At 35.0% G+C, this 15153-nt stretch overlaps 1 protein-coding gene across 5 annotated transcripts in view; it reads left to right on the top strand.

The window, feature by feature from the left end:
• Positions 1–15153, top strand: part of TTC17 (tetratricopeptide repeat domain 17) — a gene marked incomplete at its 3' end in the record, with an annotated part of 94432 nt that overhangs the window by 12317 nt on the left and 66962 nt on the right. For 4 of the 5 annotated variants that reach the window (XM_084246091.1, XM_084246090.1, XM_084246088.1 and 1 more), the window contains exons 2-5: positions 7062–7151; positions 10713–10882; positions 11303–11414; positions 11644–11775. In XM_084246091.1, coding sequence (XP_084102217.1) covers positions 7062–7151; positions 10713–10882; positions 11303–11414; positions 11644–11775 — 504 coding nt within the window. The remainder of the gene's footprint in view (positions 1–7061; positions 7152–10712; positions 10883–11302; positions 11415–11643; positions 11776–15153) is intronic. The other variant, XM_084246089.1, reaches the window with a different exon arrangement.

Raw genomic sequence — 15153 nt, 5'->3', positions numbered from 1 at the left:
ATAGAACCCGCACTGCAGAGGCTGCGGACAGCTTCACAGCGCTGCACTCAACCCGCTGCCACCCGGGAGGCCCTCTCCTTGTATTTTCAAAGCCAACAACCTTGTATCTCTCTGACCTTTCTTCTTTGGTTGTAGCTCTCCCTGTGGCCTCTATTTTCCACTTTTAAAAATCCTTATGACTACATTGGATTCACCCAGATAATATAGATTATCCTCTACATCTTAACTTAGATCATTTTAATAATAACTTTAACTGCATCAGTTACCTTTATTCCTTTTTTGCCATGTAACCCAATAAATTCCCAGACTCTGAGGATTACGACATGGACATCTTTGTTACATCATTATTATGTGTTCAATAAATATTCACTATTGAAATGAGTGTCACTTCTGAGTTACATGCAAAACATCTCTAACTATACAACTAGACTATTCTAAATATATTTACAAAACAATTTCAGTATACAAATGAGAAATATCCATGATTCTTGATCCAGCATTTCATTTTCTTTCCTTGTAAAATTGTAAATGGTCTACTTTATTCAATGTTCTTTCCATATTTTCTGGTGACATAAATCAGAAAATATAGATGAGGCAAAAGGGGCCTGCTGTGTGGTGACAGATGGAAACTGGAATTTTGGTGGCAAATAGATGTATATATACATCTATATATGTATATATATACGCTTATATAATGTTATAAACCAATACTACTTAGAAACCACCATTTATAAAATATCATATATAGACTGTCAGATGGATTTGAAAATGGGAAGTAAGACTTTTATAAGTACAAAAAGAAACACACAGAGCCAACAAAGAGTTTAAAGTATACGCAGTCTTTTTGGTGGGGTCCTAAGAGTGTATGGATCGTTGTTAGGAATTTAAGTTGACTCAGTTATTCTGGATAAAAGCTATCAAAAAACATATAAGTACGATCCCTTTTACCTAATAATTCTCTTTCTAGGAAGGAAATAATTATAAAACTACCCAAGAAATGTAAGTGTAAGGATATTCATCACACTGTTGTTTAAGAGAGAGAATAATTAAAAACCAAAATTTGGGGGGCCTGACCTGGTGGCGCAGCGGTTGAGCGCTGGGCTGCGAGGCTGCCCGCAGCCTCTGCGGCGCCGGTTGGTTCCCCGGTTTCCGGGCCGCCGGCGAGGGTCCCACAAAAAAAAAAAAAAAAAAAATTTGGTTAGTAAGAATCTAGGTAAGCAACTCTAATATACTAGCCACTAAGTATGACTATTTAATTTTCTATTTTCTAGGGAAGAAGACTGGTAAAATTTAGAGTAAAGAATGGAGAAGGAAAAGATACATTGTATTAGATGTATTATCCTCCCATTTTTATAAAATATACGTGTGTGGAAGTTATCTTAAAATAAGCCATGTGTCTAATAATAGATATTTCTGACAATGAGATTTCAAGTAATTTTTATTTCATATTGTCTGTGTTTCAGCGTTTATATTTAACTTAAAAAGCAGAAAAGATTTTTTAGGTTGAACTTTGTTAGAATTAAGTACCATAAGGACAGAAGGCTAACTTTGCCTATGATACCGTGAGCAACTTAAGTGCTCAGAAGTAACCACTGCTAATTGAAGGCTTGGGTAGTTGTGTAATTTGAAGAATGAACAGTTTAAAAGGAACTTTCAACTGCAGTTTTGGAAATAGTCCCTGTCTAGAACAAGTACAGCTTCATAGGGAAGGAATGATAATTTCATTCATTTGCTTCATTCATTATCAGGTTGCTTCATTTGGTGTGGTTCTAAGCTGGTACTTATGTGATAGTGTTTTGTTTTTCTTTTTATAGAGTTAGAATTTGAAAATTATAAGGAACTTTAAAAGTCATTAGGGTGGGTTCCCTCTGATTATAGATGAGGAAATGAAGCCCAGGCACAGTAGGAAATTTGCTTAAGGTCACACAGACCTTCAGGGACTTGCTTTTCCCTGATTCCTGGTGCAGCCACTCACATTCTTTCCAGATAGTCATCAGTGAATAATAAAGCCATAGGGGGTGGAGATATCTAATAAAAAGGACAACACACACCTTTTTTTTTTTCCCTTAGGACAACACACACCTTTATCAAACAACATTACCTGAAAGCATAGTTTAAGTACTGATTATAGAACAAATACAAAAAAAAAATTATTTGAAAGACATACAGTAACTAAATGATGTAATAAATGTTTAAAGTGTATAAAGCACTCTGGGAGCTGAAGAGAAGGATGACTTCACAAAAGAAATGTTTTTTTAGCCAGTCATTTGGAAAAAGCATAAGGATAGAAATGCATTCCAAGGAGAGGAGTTAACATGTGCAAAGGGCCAGAGACTTAACACAAGGAGAAGATACTCTAGGTAGAGGGCCTAAGAAAATTAGATACTTAGAAATAGCATCAGGACTTTCTGTATTGACAGTTTTCACTGGAATGTTGGACAAATTCTAAGTGCTGTGAATGCAGTTTGATCTAGGTTTCAATCTAACCAGGATAGGTTTTTCTCTGTCTTCATTTCTCTGCTGCTTTATCACCATTCTCAGGCCCTCTGTGGAAGGATGCAGGATGGCTAGCCCCCAATAGCTCAAATAAAAGTTCTGGATTAGAGTCTCTTTAGTAGCAACTGACCACTTGGTTACTGCATCTTGGAAATAATCACATGACCAAGGGGAAGGGACCCACTGATGAAGGTGTCTCAGGTGGAGGCTGATGCAAACATGTCAATGCTCTTGCCCCCAGAAGGGAATTGCAGAACCTGGATAGTAAATATCACAAATACCCACTAGGTGGGACCATTTCAGATGGAGGTGAAATTTTAGTTACTTTGAAAATTCTTCTTTATGTTTTCCATCATATTGTCTCAGTATTTCAATAATCTAAAATTTTGAATAAAAGATTTCAAATACTCTGTCCCTAGTTTCTAACTTGGGATATTTTTTAAATGAGCATAGCCGCTCTCCTGCCCACCTGTGACAATGCAGGTGACTCTCTTTTTCTTTCCCCTTTTCCTAATAAACCTGTCCTTTTAAAATGTGACCTTGCCTGCCTGTATTTGTGTAAACACCTTTGTCTCCTGGGGAAACTCTGTGCCACTGAAGGGGAACTCTGGTGAAACTTTTCTCAGAGGTAACCCAAGGACCCCGCTTTCTGAACCCGGTACCTCTCCAAAATGACATCATTAGTGATGGGGTAGTAATTGAAATCTTCACGTGTTAAGGAGGAGATTTTGGTAATAGAAACTGTATTTACAATAAAAATTTGGAGCACAGTTGAGGAAAAAAATTAGTATTTGCTGAACTCACTTTTTATTTTTGTCTTCTGTATGCTCTTCTAAAAGAAACTGTCATAGTTTCCAAAATGGTTATACCCTTTTACATTCTCATAAGGACTGTGTGGAAAGTTCTAGTCTCTTCATGTCCTTGCCAAAACTTGGTGTGATATGGGAACAGAGACCACAGACATTTTTTACATTCCATCTTTGATTCCTTTCCTTAACTCCCCTAGATTTTGTTTCTATTTTTCAATAAAATATTAACTATTCATGGGGAAAACTAAAATATGAAAATGAGCACAGTATAATATCATTTTCAAACTGCTGTTGGGAGAGGAGTGAGTTCCTCATTAATTTTCTGTATTCATTTGAATATCATTTACAAATATTCAGCTTATGTGAAGAATAAGCCAAATGTGAGGGCAGAATTAATGTTACAATAGAAATATTCAATTTCCCATCATAAAGAACCATTGGAAAGTGATTCAAACCATTGGAAAGTGCTTTTATAGAACTCAAAAATGTTTATACCCTTAGGTTGGTAAAGTTTAAAATGTTCACCCTGTATCTGATTTGGCAATAAAATAATTACCCATATGTAGTGACATTTCTATCTGTTATGTGAATTTACTGATTTCACAGAGATCGGGCTCAGGGTTAGATATATAAATATTAATAATATCTTGCCAAATTAGAGACATCAGTAAATGAAATATATGAAAATGAACTTGATATATTTACTGCTGTTATATATAGATACATGCATTTATATTATACATTCAAAGGAAAGAAATTAAATGCCTTTGTTATATGGTTTTTCATTTTCTTTATTAAAACAAATGGCTGCAGTCACAGTGAAATTTTACCTGGAACTCTTAGAGAATCATTCAATATAATAGAATTCATATAGCTAATTTCCAAATACCAGGTCAGTTTTTCCCTGCAGTATAAATTTCCCTTATCTTCTGTTATTGACAATAACTCCACCTTTCTTTCTGACTCCGGTCATTGTAAGCATCATTTACTGGGTTAGGTAGGAGTGGGAAATGCAGGGTTATTTGCCTCTTATGAAAAAACCATAAAGTTCTCTGTGATCTTGTGTATGTGTTTTGTCCTTTTAACCTACCTCTCTCTAATTCCTGTCACTCTTTGCTCTTCAAAATGTTAGACTCTGAAGGCATAGTACCACTCCTTTTCACACTGTACATAAGCTTCAAATTTGCCCTCTACTGGACCTGGTTCACAGACAATCAATCTTTATTGGTTGAATGAATGCTTTGCAGTGTTTGCAAAGTTGTCAAACATACCCTCTTTCCTAGTTCTCTGAGGAGGAGAGGTATTCTACAGGAAAGAAATTCAAGCTGCTAAGCATTTACTAAAGGTAATTACCATAAAGTCTTAAAATTGAAGAACTGGAAGCTACCTCAATAAAAAAAATATATGTCAGGTTATGATCTTCTGTAACCAACACTTACCTGGCACAGATCTCTGCCATTTGCTGCCACATCAGAAAGAAAGCACGCAGCTGTCAGTAGACTCCCTTCCTTCTGTTAATAATTTTACCTTTATATCTCCTCTAGCTGCTGTTTCTTTGTTGAACTATGTGTCAAGGAAATGAAATGTACTTTTTCACAATTGAATGTTGGCCAACCCTTTGCTATTCAAATACAATAAAGCCCCAGTTATCTAGTATCTTTTAAATCTAAAACTAAAATTACACATAAATATTCTTCTACTGTAAATCTTCATTTGTCTCTTTGATTCCTCTTACAGTTCTCCAAATATCAGTCAGGTAAACAGACTGGCTAAGTATTTTGAATGGGCGTGTCATACTCTTAGATTCCTCCTTCCCTAACTTTTCCCTTAAAGCCTCATTTAATTAAAACTACTTGCACAGTAGTTATGTACTGAATAGCTGCCTCTTGAGATCTGGATGAAGTTGCAGGGGAAGCATACTCACTTGGCCTCCTTTATGTAGAGCTCTTCCATACCCTGGCCACCAGCTGTGGCTTTTACATTTTCACTTGCAAAATTTTATGTGCTCTAATATGTCACAAATAATATGTCATATTGTTATTTAAAAAAAGAGATTGGTGGGCTCTGAAGTTAAATCAGTTCATGTTCAATCCATTATGGTAGTTTTCCCTGCCCAACTGTGGTCAAGTAGAAGCCTTGCAATATTATATTTTTAGAGCCTTTTAAATTCAGAGTCCACTTTTAATGACAGTTTTGTAGTAAAGGTAATTGCAATATATGGATGGAAGTTACTCAGAACCAGCATCTATTTTTTTCTCTAGCACATCTGAGATGGTAGAATAAAAAAAGGCAGATAAATTGTCCCTGTAGTCACTCACTACTGTCCATTTGCTAAGATGGATATTATGAAAGCAACCATCCAAGTTTATTTCATGTTTTTCTTACTCTTTTTAAAGTTTTAAAAAGAATAGGTTATCATATTCTCCAGGGAATAAGCAAAGCTATCTTCTGCACTTAAAAGGCCAGTTCTAAAATCAGCTAATTGATGTCATTTTCTTAGAAATTACAAAAAGACAGTTTCTTCTCACAGGAAATTCCTGAAGGACTGATATGTAACTTGACAGTCTAACATTGTGGAATAGCAGGAACTTTGCATCCCATAGGTATCATGGCTACTGTCTTTGATTTTTCTGAAAATCAAAAGCCATAGGTACATGTGTATATATGTGTATATTGTTTTTTCCTTACTATAAATGTCTTTTGTGTACATCATAAACAGTTTAAAAACCTACTAGTGTATAAAGTTAAAGCATGAATGTGCCTCTCTTAATCCCACTTCCCAAAAAACCACCGTTCTTAGTTTTGTGTATATTCAGATGTATTTCTCTATATCTATAAAAATCTATACATGTAATTTTTAAATAAAAAGTCATAGTATGCTTATTATTCTTTATTGTTTTTAATTTATACATTGTGGACATCTTTTCATGACAGTAAATCTAGTTTTTCTGTATCCTACTCGTTTGGACAATGGGTGTTACTATTCCCTTAATGACAGACTTAATTTCTGATTTCTTTTGTAGCTTAAAGTGTTATACTGAGCATCCTTGTATATATGTCTTTGCCAACTGCTTGAGAATGTCGATAGGAGAGTCTCCTAGAGTTATATTACTGGATAAAATATGTGCACTTTTAATATTTTGATAGATATTGTCAAAGGACCCTCCAAACAGTAAGAACAAATTTGTAAGCCTGCTTGCCTCCAGCTCGAGGGTTTATTTTTCTTACAGTTTCAATAACAGTTACTTGTTTATGATACAGTGAACATGAATTGTAAATAATACCTATCAAGGTTTTTTATGTTATCTTTGATATATGGCTTCTACAAATAGCCTTCAAAAATAGGTGCTTCTAGTATTTCCCTTTCTAGCTTCTTGTGCTATCAAGACAAGGCAATCCTTTTTCACTATTATTACAGGTATGAAATATCTTTTAAGGAATTTACTTTATCATTTGTTGCCCAAAAAATACTTCTCTTCTTGACTATTTCTTTTAATATCATACAGTCATAAAATCTGCTTCAAAAGCTTGCTGTCGAGCTGGAGTTAAGGAATAGCTATTGAACCTGGCATTCTCTTTGCTGAAATATTCGCGGTCAATTCTGAAATACCCTTTTGAGTTTTATTGAACACCTAGCACTGATTATAATGGTGATTGAACAATAATTTAAAGCATATTAAAGTAAACTTTAGCAAGCCAAACAAATGTTACTATACCTGACCTTTATTCTTCCTTGCTTGCTTGCTGTGCTTGCAGGTGGATTCACCAATGAACTTGAAACATCCCCATGACTTAGTTATTTTAATGAGACAAGAAACAACAGTTAACTACCTCAAAGAATTGGAGGTGAGGCAACTTGGCATGTGAAGGGTATTGTATTTGAAGAAAAAAATTAAAGAATGTTGTTTCTTAAGCCTGATTCTTCTGACTTTCATAGGAATATACTACTTTTAGATTATGTTTTGTAAAATAACATTTTCTCTTAGTGACATCTGAGAGACAGAGTATTCTAACCTGGGGCTTATGCCTGATCCTTGACTCATTTTATCTGTGAACAAAATGTGTAAGTTTTTCCATAAAGCATGAAAAAGGAAGAATCTTTGAGGATATTCTTGTCAGCAAAGTTTGAGTAAATTTTGAAATGGAAGAATGGCTTTAATACCCTATAAAAATGTCATTTTTGTTATTTCCCCAGTATTAAAACTAAGATCATGTTACAATTGAGGTGAAGAGCATTAATGACTTTGTACCTTGAACACTTTAAATTTATTAATACTAATGCTGAATTTTTTTGTTTATCACCTATTCCTATAGATTGATTTTGCTCAATAACAAGCAATACTAGTTATTTGCAGAATTAGGATTTTTCTCTCACAAAATCTCTGAGTAATACTAATTTACAATGTAAATTGAATCCAAATTTTGATAAATTGTAGAAAAAGTAAATCCGTTTGCAAAATTAGATTTAGAAAATTAATTGGCTGTAAAAGAAGCTTAATAAGAATATGATCAGAATCTTTGAGAGCTGAGAGAAATTATAAAAATCATTCTCACTTTAAATGGCACATATTAAAAAAACTAGCAACAACAAATGTTGGCGAGGGTGTGGAGAAAAAGGAACTCTTCTGCACTGTTGGTGGGAGTGCAAACTGGTCCAACCACTATGGAGAGCTGTGTGGAGATTTCTGGACCTACTAAACATAGAGCTTCCATATGATCCAGCAATTCCACTCCTAGGTATTTACCCAAAGGACACAGAAACATCCATTCCAAAGAGCACCTGCACCCCCATGTTTACAGCAGCACTGTTTACAATAGCTAAGCTTTGGAAACAGCCCAAATGCCCAAAAATAGATGACTGGATCAAGAAGATGTGGTACATATATACCATGGAATATTACTCAGCAATTAAAAAAGATAAACACATGCAATTTGCAGCAACATGGATGGCGCTGGAAGGGATCATGCTCAGTGAAATAAGCCAAAAAGAAAAAGAAAAATACCGGATGGTCTCACTCATAGCAGGAATCTAGAAAACTTAAATAAGGGACCAGGAAAATGAATAACTATAAGAAAGTGAAAATCAAAATCAACAAAAAACTATGAACCAGAGACACTTTTTGGGGGGTGGGGGGTGGGAGGGGAGGGATTGGGGTCAGAATGGGGGGATTGCAATTGTATGGGGAATATAAAAATAAAATTTATTAATTTTAAATAAATAAATTAATTAATAGATAAATAAATAAAAAATCATTCTCACTTTAGAAGCAAGGGAACAATTAGACCTAAAGACAGTGAATTGCCTAATTATGCAAAACAAGTTGTGACAGAACCAAAGGCCTTATCTCTTGTCTAAGAAGATAACCTACCTGCTAAGTCAGGTAACTATTCATTTTCTAGTTACATAAAAAAATCTAAATGTCTTGGTTACTTTAGGCTGCTATAACAAAATATTGTATAATAGATAACTTCTAAACAGGCAAGTCTCATGGCCAAATCATGAGTCTTAGAGCCATGTAATATGGAGGAGGGGAGACAAATTATTGGAAACATAATTTAGTAACATCCCAGTAATCTTCATGGCATGAGGGAATAATGGTCATACTATATGTCACTCCAATATACATGTTATGACAGAGGCACCATCTGGAATGGTGTCATTCCTAGTATCTAAAAATGCATACCTCCAGAAGAGTCAGACAGCACCTCTCATATTATGTTGGCCAAAGCAAGTTATATTGACCACATATAAGTGAAACAGGAACAATAATGTATAATCCTCTCTCATGGAAGAGCAGTAAAATAGTAGTAATAGAGTTTGCTTCAATAATTATAACAAGTTAACATCTTTTTCCCTTCAGATTGGCATACCTTGAATGGTGTGACAAAACCAAATGTTGCAAAGTCTGTGGGGATATGGGTATTAACCAAATCTGTTGGTAGCATTCTAGTTGTTATAAATTATTTGAAGAGTAAATTGGCAGAGTCTAAAGAAAATAGAAAATATGCCTACCTTACAATCCCATACTTTTAACCCTGCTGGACCTTTTACACATATGCACAGGAAACATAAGATTGTTGAAGCACTGATGGTAGCAAAAAATAAAAACTTTTAAGCAACCTAAAGGTTTATAGGAAATGGGTAAATGCTTTTTTATACATCCTTTAAATGTGATCAATTTAGAGCTAAACCAACCGCTGTAAATACATCTCAAAAACATTACTTTTTTAAAATACATAGAATGTTGGGCCTCTCTGGTGACGCAGGCAGTTGAGCACAGTGCTGTGAAGCTGTCTGCAGCCTCTGCAGTGCCGGTTCGATCCCCATCAGCCACAGAGCAAACCACATGGCGTGGCAGACCTCTCCTGTCTCACCTGCTGCACCCCTCAGCAGTGTATTTCTTCCATCTGCCTGTTCTGTTCCCTGCTTTGTCTCTGGTGAATCCTCTCACCCTCCCTCACATCTGGCCTGTACCCCAGTTCTTATAGAAATAAATAAATCTTTTTAAAAAAATACATGGAATATTATGGGGATTACACCTGAGAGGAACAATGATATAAAAAAATATATATATAAAAGAAAAAAATATAGAATGTTACAGTATGATACTATTTATATAAAATTTTAAAACTTGAAAAACAGTACTGTCTGTTTATTACTGTATATTTATTATGTGTATATGTGTGTAATTATTTAAAGTATTATTTTAAGAGAAAAAGTATAATATTTTATAAAAATGTACACAGAAGTGATGCATAAACAAAGCCAGGATAGTGGTAATTCTGGGAAAGGAGATGAGGGATCTTGAAAGCAGTGAAGAGGGTCTTTAACTTATTTTTTTTTCCTTTTAAAAAAAATCGGAAGTTGAGTATGCCAAAATGTCATAATATGGTATCATAGAGATGGGTGGCAGAAATAAAGTATTTATGTAGTAGTTCCTCTGTATGCTTGAAAAAAAGGTTACTAGTGGCAGGAATTCACCTGGCATGCAGGGCACTAGTGGAGGTTATTCCAGGCAGCAGCAGCAGCATGCTGAGCGTCTGGAAGGACTGAGATATGATGTGTTTGGACAGTTCAAGGTAGGGTTAGTCACTGAATCATTTGATTTTGGGGAACAGAGATGATAAATGCAACTTTATAGGTAGCCAGCCATCCTATTATGAAGGCCCTCGTGTGCTGATATTATAAATGTCACATTCTGTTACTTTCTGTATGTGGATATCATTTTAGAGAATCTTTTACTTATGTCAACTAAGTTAACTGTGCATATATCAGAATCCTTGTCTTCCTTCACAAGGAGTCCATAAATTCTTCAACATTCATGTAATTCTTTTTTATCTTATGTAGTATCTAGACTGTTAGAAAATCTATTGAAAATAAGAAAATGCTTATTTTCTTTTGAACAGAAGCAATTAGTTGCTCAAAAAATTCATATAGAAGAGAATGAGGACAGAGATACAGGGCTGGAGCAGAGACATAATAAGGAGGATCCAGACTGCATCAAAGCCAAGGTGCCCTTAGGGGACCTGGACCTGTACGATGGCACATATATAACTTTGGAAAGCAAAGATATCAGGTAAAAAAAATCTTTCCAAAAATAAAATTTTACTTTCCTGAGCAGATCTTTCTCAAATCAATAAGAAATTATTCCTTTAATGATAGTATTAATCACAGATGAGTTTACTAGAATCCAAAAGTTTAAAATATATACTAATGTGGAGCAGTATTGTTTTAACATTTTTAGAAGAAATTTTGCAGAATCATATCAGCTTTTTAAAAGTCTAGATCTTAATGTTTTGTAAACTACTACTATTTTCTGTTTTGATTTATCTCCTTTAATTTGAACTTCCAAAATATTTGACACTAACAACAGCTATGTGGAAGGTATGAATGTCGATTAATATTAGTGATAAAGTTGACAATATAGTTCAATTCGGGATAAATTTGACATTTTTTACCTTTCATTCATTTATTGCTTTCTGCTCCTTGATTTTAGTCCTGAAGATTATATAGACACAGAATCTCCTGTCCCTCCAGATCCTGAGCAACCCGACTGTACTAAAATTTTAGAACTTCCATATAGTATACATGCTTTTCAGCACTTGAGAGTAAGTAGAGATATTTGGGGCCGGGGAGGTGGGGAGGGTTGCATTTTTTTTTTTTTATTTTACCTCTTGATTATAAATACTCTATTTCCTCTCCTTCCTAACAGCTTTATAATTTTACAAGCATGTATTAAAATTCTTTCAAGGTAGATACTATAAGATATCAAATTATTCATGCTCTTTTTGTCTCACAATCTCCTTTTCTGTGTGTTTTTCATTTTGTCCTCCTCAGGGTGTACAAGAGAGAATTAATCTTTCTGCACCTTTATTACCTAAAGAAGATCCGATTTTCACGTATTTATCTAAGCGATTAGGAAGGAGTATAGATGACATAGGTCACCTCATTCATGAAGGCCTACAGAAGGTACGTCACCCGTGACTTCACAAGCCAGGAGCCTGTGTCAACAGAGGGTGTTTTTCTCTCAGAAAATATCTGCCAGCTTGTTTCTATCTAAAGAGTGATTTTTAAATCATGATTCCATTAACACACACTAAATAGTTCAAAGCGGGAGAAACATTTGATAGATCAGTTCCCTTTACCAGGAGGGGAGGCCAAAGATTTTTATTTGAAGTAATTCATGAAAAAAAGTGTAAACTAATGTAAACAAGGTTTATAGTTTAGATGATATATTCTTAGTATGAAAGGAAATTCAGTGTTAATGTCTTTGTTTTATCTACACAACATATAGGTTATTGTTTTCTGGACAAGGAAAAGAATCACTACCAACAATAAAATCTTGAAGGGAATTTCTACTTTTCAAAATGAAATAGGGAATTATATAACAGGACCCAGGAAATTTAAGTTTTGGGGTTTTTTTTTGCTTTTCTCTGTGCCTAAGGAGTATCATAAAATGCAAGGTAGTTTCTAAACAGTATTATAGTATTAAGTTAAATGTATAATTGGAATATTTGTTTATTTATTTATTTATTTTAATTCTTTTTATTTTATTTTATTTTTTTTAAAGATTTATTTTTATTTATTTATACAAGCACTGGTACAGTCAGAAGTGTGGGAGGGTGAGAGAATTCACCAGAGCCAGAGCGGGAAACAGAACAGGCAGAAGGACCGGAACACGCTGCCAAGGGGAGCAGCAGGCGGCAGGAGAGGTCTGCGTGCCATGTGGGATCCTCCTCCGGTGGCTGGGGAGCAGCCGGGGATTGAACCAGCGTTGCAGAGGCTGAGGGCAGCTTCGCAACCCAGCGCTCAACCGCTGCGCCACCGGAGAGGCCCTATAATTGTAATATTTATATACAATTTATTCATATATAATGTAATAGATTTATATGGTCAATAAAATGTGTGATTGCTTTTGTAGCTAATTTATCATCTTCATCTTGTTTTTCTGAAGACAATGTAAAACATTGCATCCCCAGAACTTAATGAGTAGTAAGGGAAAACTGACCTGGTATTTAAAATCCTTCAGAGAATGGTTCATTGAAAATAGATCATAGTGGTAACTGCTCCCTAGAAAACTAAAATTGAGGGTAGTTGGGTGACTACTTTCGACAGCGCAGTTGGGGTTTTCCTCTTGGAAAATATGAAATTTAAGCAGATACCTGAATGTCAGGAAAGAACTGAAAGTCCAAGCTCTTGGAAGAGCGTTAGGCTCTGCAGCCTCAGTGAGCTCAGTGTGTATTAGTCAGGTCAGTCTGATGTAGGGGTTGGGGGAAGAAGAGGAATCCAGCCCAAGTCCCCACTTTTTGACCTGAGCAACTTGAAGGAGTAGAGTTGGGGTTGGAGAGGAGTAGGTAAAGTTTTGTTTTGGCCATGTTAAATTTGATAAAGAATAATAGTTACCAAAAAAAAAAAAAAAAAGAATAATACTTAGGGAGTATTTATAGCATTGGTACTGGATTAGCTCAATGAGGGGCACACATTTAGCCCAATGAGGGGCAAGCACCAGCAAAAGAGACCAAAATTGGTGTCCAGAAATGTGGTTTCCTAAGAGCTAAGGGAAAAAGAAAAGTGTGTAAAAGAAGGAGAGCGTAATTAGTGTGACATTTGAGCACTTACAGATTTGGGGGAGTGCCTATGAGAATTCTTACAAAAGATTTCTCTCTGAACATTTATCTTTCTCTTACCTTCAGTTTACTCTGATATGTAGAGTGGTCTGCTTATTGTGGTGCTTTCTGTATTTCATGTAGAATTTTTCATTGGTCTTTCTCCCAGTTAATAATGTAAAGTCTGAAAATAAGAGATGAAATCAAAGCATTTATTGATTTGAAAGAAAACTTTCTCAAAAAGGAGACAAATTGTTAACTGTTAATTGCTAAATTCAATTGTTAATTGAAATTGCTAAAATTGTTAATTGCATCAGTCAAAAGTCCTACTCTCCTTGAGGATAGACTACTTAAAGCATGATTAATGCAGAACTATACTTAGTGTTTATTCTTAAAAATCACATCTGAAAAAAGTTGGTCCTTGTAAAAATGCAAACATTTTTCAGTCTATGAAAGGAAAAGTGAAATTTTAAATTTAAAAATTCAGTGCTGTTTTTATAATGTATCTTTTGCATTTTTATTTTTACACACCTTTTGAGTTAAAACTTGATTATTTTCATAGGATAATTTTTAATACTGGAATTGTGGGGATCAAAGGGAACTCACGTTTTTAAGATTTTTTTTTAACATATATGTTGGAAATTGTCCCCAGAAATGCTTTACTCACCTAACATTTTCACAGTTAATATCTCAAGTTAATATGGAGGATAGCTAATGGTGAGTATTGGCATTCTTTTACATTTTTGCCAATTTGTAAAGGGAAAATTTTATCTTTTTAACTTCTGTTCTTTAACTTTTATATCATTTCCTTTGCTAGTTACCACTGTTTCATATTTTTGAATTTTCTGTGTTCTTGACCCTGTGTGCACAAGGCTTTTTGTCTTTCTATTTAGAGTGTTATGAGCTTTTCATAAAACTTTGGCTCTCATATATATTTTTTTCCTAGTTTACCTTAAATTTTACTACTTGTTTTTTCTTTTTTTTTTAAAGATTTATTCATTTATTTCATACAAGAACTGGAGTACAGCCCAGCTGCGCGGGAGGGTGAGAGGATTCAATAGAGACAGAGCAGGGAACAGAACAGTCAGACTGAGGGGAGCAGCGGGCGCGACAGGAGAGTTCTGCCACGCCATGTGGGACCCTCGCCAGCCAGCCGGGATCGAACCAATGCTGCTGAGGCTGTGGACAGCTTCACAGCGCAGCACTCAACCGCCTGTGCCACCAGGGGAGACCCTACTTGTTTTTTCATGCAGATTTTGAAACCTCCTTCCCTTGAGTTTAAACTTATTTACATTGAATTTTGGGCATGATCCATTTTAATGTTTTGATCTCTATTTTGCTGAAATTCAGTATATGTTAGAAGATGAAAAATCTAAGCCACAAAAGGAGCAGACCTATTTGAATTTCTGTTTAACTTGCCTAGATAATATTATATATACCAAAGATTCGGTATTTGGCATTTTGAGGATTGGAATTAGATTGTGAAAACACATGAAAAAATTATGAATAAAAATTCATCTTTCACAAACTTAATAGGAAGTTTGCAATATGTTAATTTCAAGAATTTTAAGTCAGGACAACTGACACTTCTATCAACATTAGGTCCATACTTCTACAGTCCTGAAAGGCCTGATGAGTTGTGAGCACTTGATGGAGTTTTCAGCTTTATTTCCCTCTCAGAGTAATAGCACAGAATTGCTGCAGCTTCATGCACTTGCTCAGCAGATGAGCAGGAGACTCT

This window comes from Talpa europaea (genome assembly GCF_964194135.1).
Source record: "Talpa europaea genome assembly, chromosome: 1".
NCBI lineage: Eukaryota > Metazoa > Chordata > Mammalia > Eulipotyphla > Talpidae > Talpa > Talpa europaea.
Note: the sequence above shows the minus strand (reverse complement) of the source record. Positions and strands in the feature narration are given on the sequence as shown.